This window comes from Vulpes lagopus, chromosome 16 (genome assembly GCF_018345385.1).
Source record: "Vulpes lagopus strain Blue_001 chromosome 16, ASM1834538v1, whole genome shotgun sequence".
NCBI classification, from domain to species: Eukaryota; Metazoa; Chordata; class Mammalia; order Carnivora; family Canidae; genus Vulpes; species Vulpes lagopus.
In genome coordinates, this window is record NC_054839.1 from 52,444,140 (window position 1) to 52,463,474 (window position 19,335).

At 36.0% G+C, this 19,335-nt stretch overlaps 1 protein-coding gene across 5 annotated transcripts in view; it reads left to right on the forward strand.

Annotated features, from left to right (window-relative positions):
- The window catches only part of NAA16 (N-alpha-acetyltransferase 16, NatA auxiliary subunit), an 81,541-nt gene that overhangs the window by 22,558 nt on the left and 39,648 nt on the right, over nucleotides 1-19,335 (forward strand). For 4 of the 5 annotated variants that reach the window (XM_041730909.1, XM_041730910.1, XM_041730907.1 and 1 more), the window contains one exon: nucleotides 4,819-4,925. The exons of the other annotated variant lie outside the window; for it this stretch is intronic. In XM_041730909.1, coding sequence (XP_041586843.1) covers nucleotides 4,819-4,925 — 107 coding nt within the window. The remainder of the gene's footprint in view (nucleotides 1-4,818; nucleotides 4,926-19,335) is intronic. 5 annotated transcript variants of the gene reach the window in all.

Sequence of the window (19,335 nt, forward strand, 5' to 3'; positions counted from 1 at the left end):
GTGGGGAAGGTAATCAGTATGCTGAGATGTTCTTCAGTCAAGTGAGTTGAGGAAACTTTGGGTTGAACCCAACAGTCAGATTTCTGTGGGACTTGTTAGAACTTTCACATGTGCATTGTGAATTTCTGAGGTGGGATATCCTGTGCAAAGAGGAGCATTCCCATAGTAAAAGTGTTTTATTGAAAATCCTTGGCTTCATGTTTCTGTATGTCTTTTTTTAAATAACAGCATTCCAGATATACTTCACATGCCATAAAATTCTCTTTCTAAAGTATATACAACTCAGTGTTTTAGTGTATTCATGGAATTGTGCAACCATTATTACTATCTAGTTTCAGAGAATTTTCATTTCCCCCAAAAAGAAACCTTATTAGTAGTCATTCCCAGCACTCCCAGTACCAGGCAACCACTAATCTACTTTCTGTACCTATGGATTTGCCTGTTTTGGACATTTCTTTTTGTTGTTGTTGTTGTTGTTTTGGACATTTCATATGGGCAGAATCATACCCTATGTGGCCTTTTGTGTCTGGCTTTTTTTTCTTTTTTTTTTAAGATTTTATTTTATTTATTCATGAGAGGCACAGGGAGAGAGAGATGCAGAGACACAGGCAGAGGGAGAAGCAGGCTCCACGCAGGGAGCCTGACGTGGGACTCAATCCCGGGTCTCCAGGATCACGCCCTGGGTTGAAGGTGGCGCCAAACCGCTGGGCCTGTGTCTGGCTTTTTTAAAATCCATCTCCGTGTGTGTCTTATGTCACATTGTGAATGGGGATATTCCCTTAGTTTGGAGCTTTCAGATGCATTCATTTGCCTCTTAGGAAAGAAAGTTTGCTAAAAGCTCTTAGTACACAAATGGAGATAGTTCTTTACTGAAAGACAGCTTGGAACCAACTGTGGATGGTAAAGTGTGATTTAGGCTTAAGTGGAATTATCCTGGACCCTCTGGACATTCTGTCTTTGAAATGCTAAAGGAATCTTTATACAAGATGGGGCTCAGTTGAAGGGTCTGATGATCTGGGCTTTAAGGTCAACATCATTGTGAGGTTCTAACACAGATCCACAAAGCTCCAGTGAGCGTTTATAGAGTCCTACAGATGCCTGATGGCACCTGCGCAGAAGCTGAGTACTTCATGGTATCCTGTCTAGAAATATTTTTATGTGTAATAAGAAAGGTGTCTTGGCATTACCAAAGCACTAAGATCGTTTTTCAAGAAACATGATGGAACTTGAGAGTGGAAGGTGAAAGTCTTGAAAAAGAGTTTTCAGTTTTTACATAGAAAGGCTTAAAACTGTCTAACACAGAAGTCCTAGGTAGATTCTCCAACAGCCTAAAATGCTAAGTGCTGTGAAAATAATGCGAGAATATAGCTATTTTTCTAAAGAAGTAGTTTAATTCATTATGTTCTATTAGTCTTCACTAGCCAAGGCAGGGGAGAGAGGGAAGGAGATAATCCAGAGTATAATATACAAAGTTGTAATCAAATTTTGCTCCATTCTTCTTTATTGGGTTATTATGTAGATATGATTATATAGAACATTGTATAAGTTTAAGGTGTACAACTGTTGATATGATAAGTTTATACATTATAATAGTACTGTAGTGATACCATAGTGTGTTAGCTAACACCTCCATCATAGGTCACATAATTATCATTTCCTTTTTATAGTGAGAACATTTCTCCATTATTTAGAATAAATTTCCAGTGATTCAGATAGTCTTATTTTGCTGATTGTGCTAATTATTTTAGCAGTAGTTTTTGTGATAGCAGTTTTTATTTGGATCCACATTACATATCCAGAGGAGAATTAGCATAGCATCTGTATAGATAAATGACCTGTTTGGTAAGCTGTAATGCTAAACAGGCACATGATGAGTAATAGTCTTTTTTTCCCCCTAAAGGAAAGACGGAGGTGAGGGGGTTACTAAATATTATTTTTAAATAACTGGAAGAAGAGAGATTATTTTCATGAAAGGGTTTCTCTTATGCCTAAAGAAAGTGTTTATGAGGTGGTAATGGTAAGTAATTTTGGAATATAGTGTATGACTGAGCATTTGAGTAGCTGCCTGTAGGCTTCTTATTCAGATAATGCGTTATTGTAGTTCTAGATAAAAGATTATAAAAGGGCTTTTAAGTAAGAAGTTTTTTCCTGTCTATCCCCTAACAACCAAGTTTACTTCCCTAGAGGCTGCCATTGTTACCATTAGGTAGTGTATTCTAGCATAAATATGTTGTGCATATACAAGCAAAAATGTAGAGGGTGAGAGTTTGTGTACAGCTTTCCTTTTTTTTTTTTTTTAATATTTTATTTATTCATGAGAGACAGAGAGAGGCAGAGACACAGGCAGAGGGAGAAGCAGGCTCCATGCAGGGAGCCCGAGGTGGGACTCCATCCTGGGACCCCGGGATCATGCCCTGGGCTGAAGGTGGCGCTAAACCACTGAGCCACCTGGGCTGCTCTAGCTTCCCGTTTTTCTCCCTCTTCTGTACTAAAGTGATAGCACAGATTGATGTGCACTTGGTTTTTCTCTTAATTCTGTATCTATGCTTTGTATTTGCACAGAAAGAACCTCCTCATTCTTTCTCAGTCTAAATAATAATTTAATGGGAGAAGAGGCTTTCAGTATTATGGATAATTGAGAGTTGAGTAGATTGTCTTTTAACTCCAAACTGCCCGGATGGGCTGAATTGACTAAGAAAGTTAACCAGGAAGAGGAGTTGAGAATGGGCTCTGACATGAAGATAAAATGCTTGTTTTTTCAGAGGATATCAACAAATATGGAAAAGATTCTTTTTTTTTTTTTAAAGATTTTATTTATTTGAGAAGGAGAGAGCAGGCACGAGCAGGGGGAGGGGTAGGGGGAGAAGCAGACTCTCCACTGAGCAGGCTCCATACCAGCACCCTGGGATCAGTGACCTGAGCCGAAGCAGACACTTAACCAACTACACCACCCAGGTGCCCCTGGAAAAGATTCTTAACTCTAGAAATACAATAGCTGTCAGGTATCAAGGCCTGTAATAATAGGTGACATTTATCGAATGGTTACTGTATGCTGGACACTATGTTTACTGCTATATACTTTTCTGGTTTGAGCCATGCAGGAGTACTCTTGAGGCTGCTGGCTGCTGGCATTGTCGCCTTCACCTACAGTGAGGAAAATGAGGATTTTAGTGAACAGGTTACTTGCCCAGGGTCACATATGTAGAAGATGGAATAATGCACATTTCTCTAAGCACCTGCATCTCACTGTCCATGACAGTATTATTAACTTTTGCCTTATATTAGAGGAATTGCTGGAAAAACTTGACCCTGAAACTACTTTTTGAGTTTTAAAGAAGTAATGATGTATATTTTACCCAGAGTGAAATACTGTGTTTTCTTGGTAATCTGATTTTCAAAAACACTTAATACTTTGTGTATAATAAAAGATTAGAGATTATCTGAAAACAGTGTTTATAGTAACTTAACAAATGTCGAACCTGCTTTTGTATTTGATAAACTTTCCCCTCAGTAAAATTTAAATATCTTTCAAATTTTTATGACGTCTAATTATATTGAGTATGCATGTTTTGCTCAATATAGTCAGTCACAACAAATAAAAAACACTTTCGGTTGTTGGTATTTTTTTGGTGAAATGTTGTGATTCATAATGAAACCTTAAGAGGTAGTTTCAACAGTTTTAGGTTAAGCCATTTATGACAGACATATCTTTTAATTTTTAAAAAAGATTTTATTTATTTTTTCATCAAAGACAGAGAGACGCTGGCAGAGGGAGGAGGAGGCTCCATGCAGGGACCCTGACATGGGACTTTAACCCGCGTCTCCAGGATCACGCCCTGGACTGAAGGTGGCGCTAAAACGCTGAGCCACCAGGGCTGCCCGACATACATCTTTTAATTTTTTTTTAATTCATGAGCAAATCCATGTCCTTATGTATTAACTCTTCCTGTCAAAAAAGTTAAAGCTTTAACTGAGTTAAAGGCTTCCTGTTGTATTTAAAATTAAAATTTTTTTCCAATTTTTTTCCTCTTATAGAAGGTGATGCCAAGTTTTTTTGTGAGGGTTTAATAATAATAGAATTATTTACTTGATGTTACAAATAAGTTATTTTAATTCTGGTGTTAAAATGCTTTGGGGCTCATTCTGATGTCTAACAAAAGTTTATTTATTTGTTGTCCATCTTACCCACTGGAATGTTAACTTCCCGAGGGCAGGATTTTTTTTGTTTGTTTGTTTGTTTTAATTGCAGCTAAATCCCTAATACCTAGAACAATGCCTGGTACATGATTAATGGAATGAATGTTGATGTAAAGCACTAGTTGATTTGGAAAACATCTTGAAATTCTGTTTTAGTGTTTACAAAGGTATTTGGCTGCTAACTGAATATAGTGCTGGTTACAGTAGGATCTTTTTATAGATTCTATAGATCTGCAGCGTGTTTTATGGAAGTGTCTGCAGATGAGCCCTGAGTCTGTGCTAGCCAATGAGATTAGGAAAGAGACTTGAAGGGACTATATTCAGAATGGATAGTAAGTACTTTTTCTCTCTACTTAAAGCTGCAGTAATTTTGTTTACTTATCTTTGAAATATTCTTTGAAGATACTTTAGATCTAGAGAAAAGTATAGTTGCTAACTTCTAAGATAAATAGTATTATCCTTTTTTGGTGGTAATAGTCAAGCAATAATGCTGACAGACTTTTAGGTTTAAAAACAGGATGGGGGATCATTGTTTTTGAGGGAGCTTAATTTTTATTTGTAAAATCATTTTGAGACTGTTTGCATCAATTGAAATATAACAAAGTAAACTTTTGTTTCTAGGTGAAAAATTTAGAGAACTAATGGATAAGTTCCTGAGGGTTAACTTCAGTAAAGGCTGCCCACCCTTGTTTACTACTTTGAAATCTTTATATTACAATACAGAAAAGGTAAAATTTGGTCTTTATTCAGTTTTCTTATAATCTTTTTATTAACTTATCATAAAAAGATTTTTATGTAAATAATATACTATGATTTCATAATTTTCTCTATTCTAGTAATGTTATTCGCCGTAGTTTAATTGTAGATGAACTGAAATTGTATGTAGATAGGATAAATGCTATCAAAGGAAATAACAATCTGTGAAATTTACGGAATAGAGACTTTATAAAAGCACTAAGATTATAAAGGTTGTTGTTTTTTAATGGGTATACTTTTCTTGTAGAATTTTAAATCTGATACACCGGAAGTCTATATTTAAGTATTTCATGATTACTATTTATTGTTTTATAGTTTGTGGATTTTTAAAGTTTGTTTTGCCTGCTTTTAATGTTAGAGCATGGATAATTGAGTTAGTACAACAATAAAATGCCATTTGTTCTACAGAGCATTATTAGTTTTAACTAGTAGGCAACATTTTAATAAATAAGGATAGTTTTGACGAGTTCTTGAATAAAGAGAATAATATTTTCCACCCTTTAAAATTAGAAAATAGGTACTTGGTCTTAAATTAGATAATTAGAAAATTAAAAACAAATAGAAAACAAGTTATACTTGTTTCCAGGCATTGCTTTTTCTTTATCAAGGTGTAAAGTCTTATGTTCTTTTCTGTAATCAGAATTTCTGAAAGTTACTAGTAGATAAAGAAACGATTTTATTAGAAGTGCTAAAATATTTGTAGTGAAACCTATCATTTATGAGTTTAACTTTGACCCATAATTTGTAAACTAGCAGTAATTGTGAAAATAAAATATTGAAAGCAGGGTCAGTGATAAGTAGTAGTATAACCGACTGACACTTTCTTTGCTGGGGAAGCAGTTTTCATTAACAAGATGAGACAACTGATAATATCTAGTGCTCTATAAGTAAAAGGTGTCATTTATATTTTTTAAAGTTTATAGGTCTTTAATGTCTGAAGTATGCTTTATTTGCCTTTAATGACACTGCTGTCAATTTTTTTGATAGTGTTTGATTCTTGTGAAAACGTGGAACAGTGCTTACCAATGATGTCTGTAGGTTATTTAAAATAACATTTGCCAAAATTCCTCTTTTACTCTTGGGCAAGGCTGAGAGAAGAAAAGTGAAATGAGATGTCAGAAATAATAAAGAACTTATGTGTGTGAGTTTGAATACAGGATTCTCCTGCCCTCTGAAAGGAGAGTGTTCCTGAGAAATTTCCTTAAGCTGAAATGATGTAAAGTTTGAAGAACAATTAGCATTAATTTATATGGAAAAATTGTTGAACACTAATTTATAGTTGAAAAAACTTTGAAATTGCCAGACCCCAAAAATACCTCCTCTCTTTGGCTTTTCTGATATCATAAGGACACATCTTGTTCACAGATACATAAATCAAGAAAAAACACAGATGCTCATAAACACAGTTCACATCTATGGTGGCTTGATCCTGAGTGTCCTTCCTGGGGGACTGAGCCTGGCGGTGTGCCGCTGGATGCTCAGTGTGTGTGATGCCTCTATAAGGACTCACTGCAAAATGCTGAGCACTATTTTCACTTTTTGCCTTTTATCGTGAAAGCAAAGATACCAACATAGGTCTTTGGTAAAAGTGAAATGATGGAATGTAAGCTTTGGAAAGCCAGGGATACCTGTCCTGCTTTTCTAATAACATCTTGTAGCCACTGCTGAATATAGTGGTTTTTAAAGGATTCGTTCCTCTTAGGTCACTGAGCCTTCACAGGCTCTCTCAGTTTTCACAAGGAGTACAGACTTGACTTTGTCTTTTCGGAAAGATTTTGTTTATTTATTTGACAGAGTGAGAATGAGAGCGCGTGAGAGACCACACAAGCAGGGGAAGCAGAGATTTTTTAAAAATCCTCCAGTATTGATCCAAAATTACCATCATAAAGATGTAAAGCATTTGTTGGTATTTTATAAAGCATGGAAGTTGCATTTTTAAAGAAGACACTAAGAATGTATTAATTTATATAGGAACCTTTGACATCTCTTTAGTGTTATTTTTAAGCATGGAATAGGAATGTTTACCAAATGCTTTTGAGAACTGAATTAAACTGTAGAAAATTGAGTTCAGGTTATCAGAACTTAGTATAGTGAGAAAAAATGTGCAAGTATGTAAAGTGCTTTTTAAATAATTTTGGCCACATATTTGCGACTTCTCATAAGGATGTTTTAAAATTGATTTCTAACCAGTAGTAAGTCTTGCTTTTAGCTAAACACTGCATTTTAACTCTGGAGAAAGTATTTAGAAAAGGTTAAGGCTGATAAGCAATTATGGTTTCATAAACTTCAAGGTCTTAAAGAATGGTCCATGTTAGGTAGCGTAAAAATAAAATAATCTTTTGAAGTTAGCTTAGGATATGTACAGTTGTAAAAAGGTAGTTTAGGGGATTCCTGGGTGGCTCAGTGGTTTAGCGCCTGCCTTTGGCCCAGGGCGTGGTCCTGGAGTCCTGGGGATCGAGTCCCACATCAGGCTCCCTGCATGGAGCCTGCTTCTCCCTCTGCCTGTGTCTCTGCCCCTCTCTCTCTCTGTGTCTCTCATGAATAAATAAATAAAATCTTTTTTAAAAAATTAAAAAAGTATTTTAAAAATATCTGCAGCATTTTAAATTGTGAATATACAATTTAGAAGCATGGAGAACATTTTTTGTGTAATTCCTGTCAAGGTTTTTTCCCTGTAAATTTATTTATGGTGTCTATATGTAGCTGTAATAATTTTGACCATCAAGTTTTGTTTTTCCTTTTCCCCTCTTGCAAGTTCATAAGCATTTTACATGTTACTGTATAGTCTTCATTATCTTCCTTTTTGATGACTTACTGCATGCTCTTTTATCAGTCATACCTCCGTTTCCAAGCTTTCACTGTTAAAAAAAAAATCATAAATATCTTTGAACACACCGCTTTACTCAGGATTATTTCCTTCTCACAATTCTCAGAATAAGTTAATGGGTAAAAAGTATATACATTTTGTGGTTCTCAGTAAACACTAGTACTTTGGTTTCTATGAGGTTGTAAACACCAATTTGTATTACCATTAGCAGTGTATGTGTGTGAAAGGTTCACTGTACCCTCACCAGCGTTAGATACTCTTAAATATTTTCCCTTCTTGTGTTTGCTTTTCTATGGGTGTAGTTTTGAGGTTGTTTTTGTTTTTTACAGAAAGAGGTTAAAAATGTAATGTAACTAGGTTTGTTGATTTTTGTTTCTATTATGGAAGTCCATCTGTTGTTTTATTTTTATTTATTTATGATAGTCACAGAGAGAGAGAGAGAGAGGCAGAGACACAGGCAGAGGAAGAAGCAGGCTCCATGCACCGGGAGCCTGATGTGGGATTCGATCCCGGGTCTCCAGGATCGCGCCCTGGGCCAAAGGCAGGCGCCAAACCGCTGCGCCACCCAGGGATCCCCATCTGTTGTTTTAGAAGCACTTTGGAAGGTGTTCTTCCTCTAGGGCAGAATTTCTCTAGTTGCAATGAGGGAGGAGATTTTTGTCCCCCAAGGGACATTTTGAAACATCTGGAGGCATTTTTGATTATCACCATCGTGGGAGTATGCTACTGATAGTATCGGTAGAGGCCAGGGATGCTGCTAAACATTCTACAATGCACAGGACAGCTCCCCACAGCGAAGAATTCCATTAATGACCTGTTGGGCTAAATAATTTGTTATAGGGGCCTGTCCCTAGCATTATAGGTGATTTAGTTGTGTCCTTGGCCTCTACCAACTAGATACCAGTAGTTTCCTCCCAATATTTTTGTTGTTAACAGCTTTACTGAGATACAAGTCACATACCATAAAATTTACCTACTTGAAGTATACAATTTAGTGATTTTTAATATATTCAGAGTTTTACAACCATCACCACAGTGTAATTTTAGAAAATTTTCATCATGCTGAAAAGAAATCCCATCAACTCTAACATTAGGCAACCCCTATGCTACTTTCTTTTTCTGTGGATTTGGCTGTTTTAGGCATTTCATACAGATGGAATAATACAATGTGTGACCTCATTCTCCAGTGTTTTTTACTTAGCCTGATACTTTCATCCATGTGGTAGAGTGAATGATTACTTCATTCTCTTCTATTATCAAATAATATTGCATTGTATGGCTATATCACATTTTAGCAGTTGGCCGCTCTGGTTGTTTCTACCTTATTATATGACTAATGCTGCTGTGAATGTTTGTGTGCAAGTTTTAAGGTGTACATTTCCTTTTTTTTTCTTTCTTTCTTTCTTTTTTTTAGATTTTATTCATTTGTTCGTTTATTTATTTGAGAGTGACAGAGCATGCATGAGCAGGGGAATAGGCCACTGGAGACAGAGAGGCAGACTCCCTGCCAAATGGGGAACCTGACATGGGTGGGGCTCCATCCCAGGACCCTGAGATCGTGACTTAAACCGAAGTCAGATGTTTGAGCCACCCAAGTGCCCTTTCGTATACATTTTCATTTCTCTTGGGCATATATACCCAGGAATGGAATTGCTAGTTCAAATAGTAACTCTGTTTTTACACTTTAAAAAGACCACTAGATTGTTTTCCATAGCGATTGTACCATTTTACATTCCAGCAAGCAGTATATGAAGATTCTGATTTCTACATATCCTTACCAATAATCCACTTGTTATTATTTGGCATTTGATTATAGTCATCCTACTGAGTGTAAAGTTGTCTTTCATGGTTTTGATTTCATTTCCCTGATGACCGATGATGTTGAACAGCTTTTCATGTGCTTATTGGCCATTTGTAAATTTTCTTTGGAGAAATGTCAATTCAGACCCTTCGGGTTGCCTCTCTCCCCCCCCCCCCCAAGATTTCATTAATTTATTAGAGAGAACAAGCACACAGAGGAAGAGGGAGAAGCAGATTCCTCTTGCTCCCCAATATGGAACTCAATCTTAGGATCATGACCTGAGCCGAAGGCAGATGGTTAACTGATTGACCCACCCAAGTGCCCTGTCTTTTTAGTATTAAGTTGTAAGAGTTCTTTTTTTTTTTGTAAGAGTTCTTATATATTTTAGATATATGTCCCTATCAGATAAATGATTTGGAAATTTTTCTACCATTTTGTGGGTTGTCTTTTCATTTTCTTGAAAGTATCCTTTGATGACAAAATTTTTTTTTTTTTTTGATGACAAAATTTTTAATTTTGGTGAGGTCCAGTTTATCTTTTTTCCCTTTGGTTGCTCGAGCTTTTGTGTCATATCTAAGAAGCCATTTCAAATCTAGGGTAATGAATATTTATACATATTTACTTAGGAGCTTTATATTTTTAGTTTTTCATTGAGGTCTTTGATCCATTTTCCATTCATTTTTATTTATGGTGTGAATCAGGAGTCCTGCTTTTGCATGTAACTATTATCCAGTTTCCCAGCACCATTTGTTGAAAAGACTCTTCTTTCTCCATTGAAAAGTCTTGGCAGTTTTGTTGAAAATAAATGGACCATAATGAGGGCTCTCCTGTCTGGACTCTCAGTTTTATTCCACCAATCTGTGTGTCTGTCCTTATGTCAGTACCTCGCTATCATGATTACTGCAGCTTTGAGATAAGTTGAAATAAGGAAGTGAAGTATGAATCTTTCTAGTTTGTTCTTTTTTAAGATTCGTTTTTTTTTTTTTAAAGATTTTATTTATTTACTTATTCATGATAGAGAGAGAGAGAGGCAGAGACACAGGCAGAGGGAGAAGCAGGCTCCATGCCAGGAGCCCGACGTGGGACTCGATCCCAGGACTCCAGGATCACGCCCTGGGCCAAAGGCAGGCGCCAAACTGCTGAGCCACCCAGGGATCCCCTTTTTTAAGATTCTTTCGACACTTCAGGATTCCTTTTATTTCAATTTCAATTTTGGAGTCCGCTTTTCAGTTTCTACAAGAAACTAGCTGGAATTTTATAGTAATTGCTTTGAATCTGTAGATCACTTTATTTTAACAATATTAAGATTTTCAGTGTATGAACTTTAGATGTCTATTTATTCATTATCTTCTTTGATTTCTTTCAACAATATTTTGTAGATTTCAATAGACAAGTCTTACACATCTCTTATAAAATTTACTCCTAAGTATTTTATTATTTTTCATGCTATTCTAGTGGAATTATTTTCTCAATTTTATTTTCAGATTGTTACTGCTAGTATATAAAACACAGTTTTTTATATATTGATCTGGTATTCTGCAGCCTTGCTGAACTTGCTTATTAATTATTTATTGTTCATAGTTGGAAAAATGGATTTCTTAGGGGTTTTTAAAAAGATTTATTTATTTTAGAGAGCAGGCCCATGTGCAAATGGGGAAAGGGCAGAGGAACAGAATCCTCAAATATACTCCACGTTGAGCACGGACCCCCACATGGGGCCTGATCCGACAACCCAGGAGATCTGACCTGAGCCAAAACCAGGAGTCAGATGATCAACTGACTGAGCAAGCCAGGCATTGCTGCCACCCTTTTTTTTCCTTAGGATTTTCTGTGTGCGAGATCATGTCATCTGCAAATAGAAACTTTTATTTATTCTTTTCTATTTTGTATCCTTGTAATTTCGTTTTCTTGACTAATTGCCCTGGCTGGAACCTCCAGTACACTGTTGAATAGAAGTGATTAGAGCGGACATGTATGTCTTGTTCCTGATCTTAGGAGAAAGCATCTAGTCTTTCTCCATAAAATATTATGTGAACCATGAATTCTTTGTATATGCCCTTTATAATGTTGAAGAAGTTCCCTTTTGTTCCTAATTCAGTGAGCATTTTTATCATGAAAGTGTGTTGGATTTTGTCAAATATTTTTTCTGTATCTATTGAAATGATTGTATGTTTTATTCTCTTGCTATGATGCTCGGGTTGATTTTCAGATGTTCAAGCAACATCTATATTGCTGGTATAAACCAACTTGGTCATGGTGTATAATTCTTTTGAGCCAAAGTTCAATTTGCTAGTGGTTTATTGAGGATTTTTTTTTTTTTTTGTCTATTCCATAGAGGTAGTAGTCTGTAGTTTTCTTGTGAGGTTTTTGTCTGGTTTTGGTATAAGGGTAATAATGGCCTTATAATGAGTTGGGAAGTGTTTCCTCCTTTTCTCCTTCTTCTTTTTGAAGAGTGAGAAACTGGTGGTGTTATTAAATATTTAGCAGAATTTACCAGTGAAGCCATCTGACCTGGACTTTTCTTTGTGGGTAGTATGTAGGTATGTATGTATGTATTTATTTATTCACAAGAGACACAGAGAGAGAGAGGCAGAGACATAAGGCAGAGGGCGAAGCAGGCTCCTTGAGGGAGCCCGACGTGGGACGTGGGACTCGATCCCAGGTCCCCAGGATCAGGCCCTGGGCTGAAGGTGGCGCTAAACCGCTGAGCCTCCCGGGCTGCCCTGTGGGTACTTTTGATTACCTATTAGAACTCTTGTTATTGGTTTATTCATATTTGCTCTTTCTTCTTGACTTGATTTCTGAAATTTGTGTTTCTAGAAATTTGTCCATTTCCTCTCAGTTATCCTATTTTGGCATACAGTTGCTCATCATGTTCTTATATCATCATTTCATTTCTGTAAGGTCAGCAATAATGTCTCCTCTTTCATTTTCAATTTTAATAATTTGAGTCTTTTTTTTCCTTGATTAGTCTGCTAAAGGTTTGCCAATCTGTTGGTCTTTTCAGAGGGCCAAGTTGGGCTTGTTGACTGCCCCTCCCTTTCAACTTCATTCATTTTCACTCTTATCTTTTTTATGTTCTTCTGTTTGTTTGAAATTTATTTTGCTTGCTTTTGTCCAGTGTCTCTTTCCTAACATATTCTTAGTGTTCTATACTTTTGTCTTTTTAAATTTATTTATATATATATATTTATTTATTATTTTTTAAAAATTTTTATTTATTTATGATAGTCACAGAGAGAGAGAGGCAGAGACACAGGCGGAGGGAGAAGCAGGCTCCATGCACCGGGAGCCTGATGTGGGATTCGATCCCGGGTCTCCAGGATCACGCCCCGGGCCAAAGGTAGGCGCCAAACCGCTGCGCCACCCAGGGATCCCTATATTTATTTGTTTATAAAGATTTTATTTATTTATTTGACAGAGAGGGAGAGAGAACATAAGCAGGGGGAACAGCAGGCAGGGGGAGAGGAAGAAGCAGGCTCCCCACTCAACAGGGAGCCTGATACGGGGCTCCTTCCCAGGAGCCTGGTATCAATGACTTGAGCCAAAGGCAGGTGCTTAACCTGAGCCACCCAGGTGCCCCTGTGCTTTTGTCTTTTACTTTGCTAATTTAACCACTGAGAAAAATAGGTTTTCTCTAACAGTAAAGATAGTATTTGCACAGAAAAATAATTAATACAATCAATTATTATTTAATTTTAGTTCAACTGTCAAAGCTATACAGTCTGTGTCATTTGTTTTTAGTGTCATAAAGGAATCAAAAAGACTAAGAGGAGGTACAAATTAATTTTGGACTTCCTTTTTCACCTAGAATGGAAAGAAAGTACTTTCTCAGTTTCTTCCTGGCCATTCACTGTGATTGTCAGACTCTTGAGTAAAGACAATGAATCATCATTAAGATTTGTGCATAAGTTGTTAATAGGTCCATTTGATTTCACTGAAGCTGGACATCAGTGCACAGATACACTGAATATGAGTATCTTAAAAACAACATGGAAATTGAGTACTTGATGAGACTCTGACTGGCTGAAGCATCAAATATCTCAACAAAAAGTATATGGGAAAAAAAATAGTATATGGGAATCCATGCACAGGAAGGGAGGGTAGGCTGTTTCTCAGAAGACCTTTCTTTCTCGTGTCAAATCTTCCCATACTATGAAAATATTCGAAGATCCTTACCCGTTTAAAGAACGTGGGGCTATGTGTGTCCTTTAGAAACTGGAGACAGTGGGCACAGAGAGAAAACTTGGCCTGTTGTTCAGTGAAGAAAGAGAATCATCCTGAACTTCACTGGAAGATTTCAGTGGGAAGTATTGAATCATTTGGTTGTCGTGGCTGAGAAATCTCTGTAATTTGTTGGTAGGGGTGGTGGGTGTACTGGATTTTAATACTGGAGTGCATTTTCTGTAAGGTATCTTTAGTTCTTTTTTTATTGTTTTCTTTCTTTATTTATTCTTAAATAACTCAGCCCAGGTGTAAAATTGAGTTAACACCTATCTTCTATCTAACTTCAGCTGTAAAGGTAAATCAGAAAAAAATGAAGCTGAATAACATAAAAATAATAGAATTCTTTTTTTTTAAATTTTTATTTCTTTATGATAGTCACACACACACAGAGAGAGAGAGAGGGGGGCAGAGACATAGGCAGAGGGAGAAGCAGGCTCCATGCACCGGGAGCCCGACATGGGATTCGATCCCGGGTCTCCAGGATCACGCCCTGGGCCAAAGGCAGGTGCCAAACCGCTGCGCCACCCAGGGATCCCTAAAAATAATAGGATTCTATCATCAGTTTATAATAGCATCACAGTCATGGTCCAGTAAAATTCTAAATTAAAATACTTTATTTCATATTTACTTTCAGAAAACTGGAAGGTTTTTAGAAGGTGACACAAGGCATAATTACTAAGGAAAGCAAGTTTGATTTGTATTTCATGGCAGTATAAAGGAATTTTTTTCTTAGGTGCTCTAAGTAATAAAAAAAACTACATTAAGAATATATATATATATCTTTGGGGCACCTGGGTGGTTCAGTCAGTTAAGTGTTTGCCTTTGGCTCAAGTCATGATCCCAGGGTCCTGGGATGCCTGCTTCTCCCTCTCCCTCTGCCCCATCCCCCAACTCTTGCTCTTTCTCTTTCCCTCTCTCTTAAATAAAAATAAATAAAATCTAAAAAAAAAAAAATCTTTGAGAGAATTATAGATTTCTCACTAAAAGGAAAAAAAAAAGAGAGTCAACAGTCCTAGCTTTAAGAATTCCAAAAGGCATTATTTGCAGTGGTAACAGTATTCAAGAACTCCCAGCCAGTATTTTTGAGACATTCTGGTCAACTGTTAATGATAATTATAATTATGTTCATAAATGAGTTTTTGGTTTATTTGTTTAGAAAGAGTTTTAAATTTAAGGAGAGGAAAATCAAATGCTTTTCCTACCTAGGAAGACATCACAGTATAGTATAATGTCTGCTGCCATACATTTATTAATCTCCCTCATGATTTTTGCCAAATCCAGGTAACACTCTTAATGTTATTTACTTCATATTTTTCACTAAGTTTAATTAGTTTTTTGTTTATAATAAAACCATGGGTTTCTGCTAATATATTTTTTATAAAACAAAGTAAAAATAAAACTTAAACTTCAGTTGAATTAATTGTAATCATCTTGTATCCTACTATATGTACCATACTTTGGGAAATACTGGTTTAGGGAAGAGAGCATTGTTTTGGAATTAGGCCTGGTTTGGAATCCCTGATTCCATCACTGTTTGCCCAAGCAATCATCTGTTTTTAGATCTTCAAGTTGGTAAAAGACCATACTTAAAGGTTGATGCGTGTTTTAATTAAATGATGAAATTTGTAAAGTGCTTGTTGATTCAGAGATGTTCAAGAACTGGTCCTTCTCTTACCACCCCATCCCTCATACCTCATCCCTGTAGGAAATGAAATGATTTTTGTTTCAACGTTGTAGTTCTTGGACAACTTACCTCTATGACTAGCTCCTTCAGAACCACATTGTCACTGCCAATCATATACTTACTGGAAGTTAATCTAGCAGTTTTGATTCTTGTTGGTAACTGTTGTGCTTATTAGTTTTTTTTAAATTTTTAAAAATTTATTTATGATAGTCACAGAGAGAGAGAGAGAGAGAAAGGCAGAGACATAGGCAGAGGGAGAAGCAGGCTCCATGCACCGGGAGCCCGATTCAATCCGTGGGATTCAATCCCGGGTCTCCAGGATCGCGCCCTGGGCCAAAGGCAGGCACTAAACCGCTGTGCCACCCAGGGATCCCTGCTTATTAGTTTTTTAATTTGGGTAAATACCAAAAAAGCTTCAGTAGCTTTTGTGTTATGGTAACTATTTTAGACATGTGATTTGTATCTGTATATAAAAAATCTGTATTGTACAAAATTGTGTATTGGATATGGTGTTGCAGAACTTTGTCTTTAAAGTTAATAATTCGGGCAGCCCGAGTGGCTCGGCGGTTTAGCGCTGCCTTCAGCCCAGGTGGTGATCCTGGAGTCCCAGGATCAAGTCCCACGTCGGGCTCCCTGCAGGGAGTCTGCTTCTCCTTCTGCCTGTCTCTGCCTCTCTCTCTCTATCTCTGTGTCTCTCATGAATAAATAAATAAAATCTTTAAAAAAAAAGTTAATAATTATTTTAACTCACACATAAGAAAAGTTAAGTCAAGGGCCATACTTTAGGAAATTATAGGAGTCACAATATTTGCTCAGGTTAGATTTTATTAAGCAAAACTTAAACTGCTTCAATCTTGATCAGATATTTAAGTCAAGAGAAGGTGGTTGAACTTGGAAATTTTTTCAGTTCAGTAAAAATTTTGGCTTTATAAGATGTCCATTTTGAGGCTCTAAGTTTTTATTGTGATCTTAGATGCCTAACTCAACTGGATTGGATTTCTTGATCTTAAATGGCAGTGGCAAAATACTATTTTCAAGAAAAATAGCCATTACATATTGAGTTTTAAAAGAAAGGAGTTGAGCTTACTTCCTCATTGAGATATAAAGGGTAAGTAAACTTGAAATGGGTCTTTATATCTGAATAAAAATTCCTTAGATGAACTTTCATAGACAAATTTGGAAAATTAAATTGTTCACTTAATTACTAAGTTAGTGATTATGATACAAATTTTGTAGATTAAAGAAGTATGCCTAATGAACCTGCAATCCTGGTTGCCGGTGCTCTCCATACTTTTTATTTAGGAGATTTCATGTGGACTTCCATTGTTTTTATTTTATTTTTTCTTCATCAGACTTCATTGTAAAGTCCTGAAGCTGGAGATCTGTTTCATTCAGTAGTTTTTATACTCCTTTATTAAGAATTATATGTAATTTCAGTGTATATTTTGTTGTACTTTTAAAATTACTTAAATATGTTTCACCCTAGAAATTAAAAGATAAACTTCTACCTAAAACCGGCTCTAGCTGCAGTTTTTGCAACTACCACTAGATGGCATTATAAGTTCATGAAAAAATAATTGCCTCCATAAATTAAACAACTTAAATAACTTGAATACTGAATCCTATGCCTGGAAAGTTTCAGAATTATAGATATTCTAAGTGAGATTGATGGGGTGGTATTGGTCATGGTGGGTTAAAACTGTTACCTTTAATTTTGTGTTATAATAATTGTTGTTGGGTTTTTTGGATAACATTTATCAGTTTGCAATCTCTAGTGTGTCAGTTAGTTGGAATGCTTGCTTAAAAACAGATCGCTGGGCCCAGAGTTGCTAATTCCATAAATATAGGGTTTGGTACCAAAATTTGCATCTCTGATAAATTACTAGGTGATGCTAACGCTAACATTAATGATGTCGATAGTCTGAGGACCATACTTAAAGAACCACAGGTTGGTTGATTGGTTGGTTTATTGTGGTAAAATACACTTAACATAAAGTTTGCCATCTTTATCATTTTTACCTGTATAGTTGATTGGTATTGAATACATTCACATTATTGTACAACCATCCTCAGAACTCTTTTCGTCTTCTAGAACTGACACATAAGGTCAGCCCCGGTGGCGCAGCAGTTTAGCGCCGCCTGCAGCCCCGGGTTCCCTGCATGGAGCCTGCTTCTCTCTCTGCCTGTGTCTCTGCCTCTCTTTCGCTCTCTCTGAATAAATAAATAAATAAATAAATAAATAAATAAATAAATAAATAAATAAATCTTTAAAAAAAGAAAAAAAGAACTGACACATAAGTGGAATCATAACATTTGTCTTTTTGTGACTGGCGTATTTCACATAGCATAATGTGTTCCAGGTTCATCCATGTTGTAGTATATTGTAGAATTGCTTTTTAAGGCTGAATAATACTTCATCGTATGTATATAGCACATATTGTTCATCCGTCAATGGACATTTAGGTTGCTTTCACATTTCAGCGATTGTGACTAATGTTGCTGTGAACATGAATGTACAAATATTTCCTCAAAATCCTGCTTCTACTTCTTTTGGGTATATACCCAGAAGTGGGATTGCTGGGTCATTGGGTGATTCTGTTTATAGTTTTTTAAGGAACTAACCATACCGTTTTCCAGAGTGCTGTACCATTTTGTGTCCCCAATAGTTGTTTTCTAGGGGTTTTTTTGATAGTCATTTTCCTGGGTTATGAGATGGTATCTCCTTTTGGTTTTGGTTTGCATTTCCATGATGGTTAGTGGTGGCATGTATTTTTTCACATGCTGATTGGCCATTCTTATATCTTCTTTGGAGAAATATCTGTTCAGGTACTTTGTCCATTTTTGAAGTGTGTTGTATTTTTGTTGTTGAGTTTTAGGAGTTTTCTATATATTCTAGAGATTAGTCCCTTATCGGATTTGCACATATTTTCTCTCATTGTGTGGGTTTCTTTGGTTTCTTTTTTACTCTGCATAGTGTCTTTTGATGAACAAAGTTTTAAATTTTCAAGAAGTCTAGTTTGCCTTTTTTTTTCTTTTGTAACATATGCCTTTGTTGTTATCTCCAAGAAATCATTGTATCCAGTGCCATCAAGCTTCTATCCTATGTTTTCTCTAAGAGTTTTATTTTTTTAGTCCTTCATTTAGGTTCTTGATCCATTTTGAGTTAATTTTTGTATGTGGTATTAGGTAAGGGTCCAGCTTCATTCTATTGCATGTGGATATCCAGTTTTCCTAGCACCATTTAGAAGAAGACTGTTCCCCATTGAGTGGTCTTGGCACCTGTGTCAAAAATCATTTGACTATATAGGTGAGGGTTTATTTCTAGACTCTGTTATATTCCAGTAGTCCCTATGTCAGTCTTTATGCCATTTTCACAGTGTTTTGATTACTGTAACTTACTGTAGTAAGTTTTGAAATCTGGAGTGTGAGTCCTCTGGGTTTGTTCTTTTTCAAATAGTCTTGACTATTTTGGGTCCCTGGAGAGTCGTGAATTTTAGGATGAGCTTTTCTATTCCTGCAAAACGCACACACACACACACACACACACACACGTTGTTGGGATTTTGATAGTGATCACATTGAATCTGTACATCTGTATATCTTTGGGTAATATATTTAAAAATTTTTTATTGAAGTATAGTTGACCCGAATTGACATTTTAATAATATTAAGCATTCTAATCTATGAAATGGGATGTATTTCCATTTATTCGTGTCTTAAATTTCTTTCAGCATTATTTTGTAGTTTTCTTTATAGAAGTCTTTCTCTTCCTTGGTTAATTCCTTATTTTATTCTTTTTTTTTTAAGATTTTATCTATTTATTCATGAGAGACAGCGAGAGAG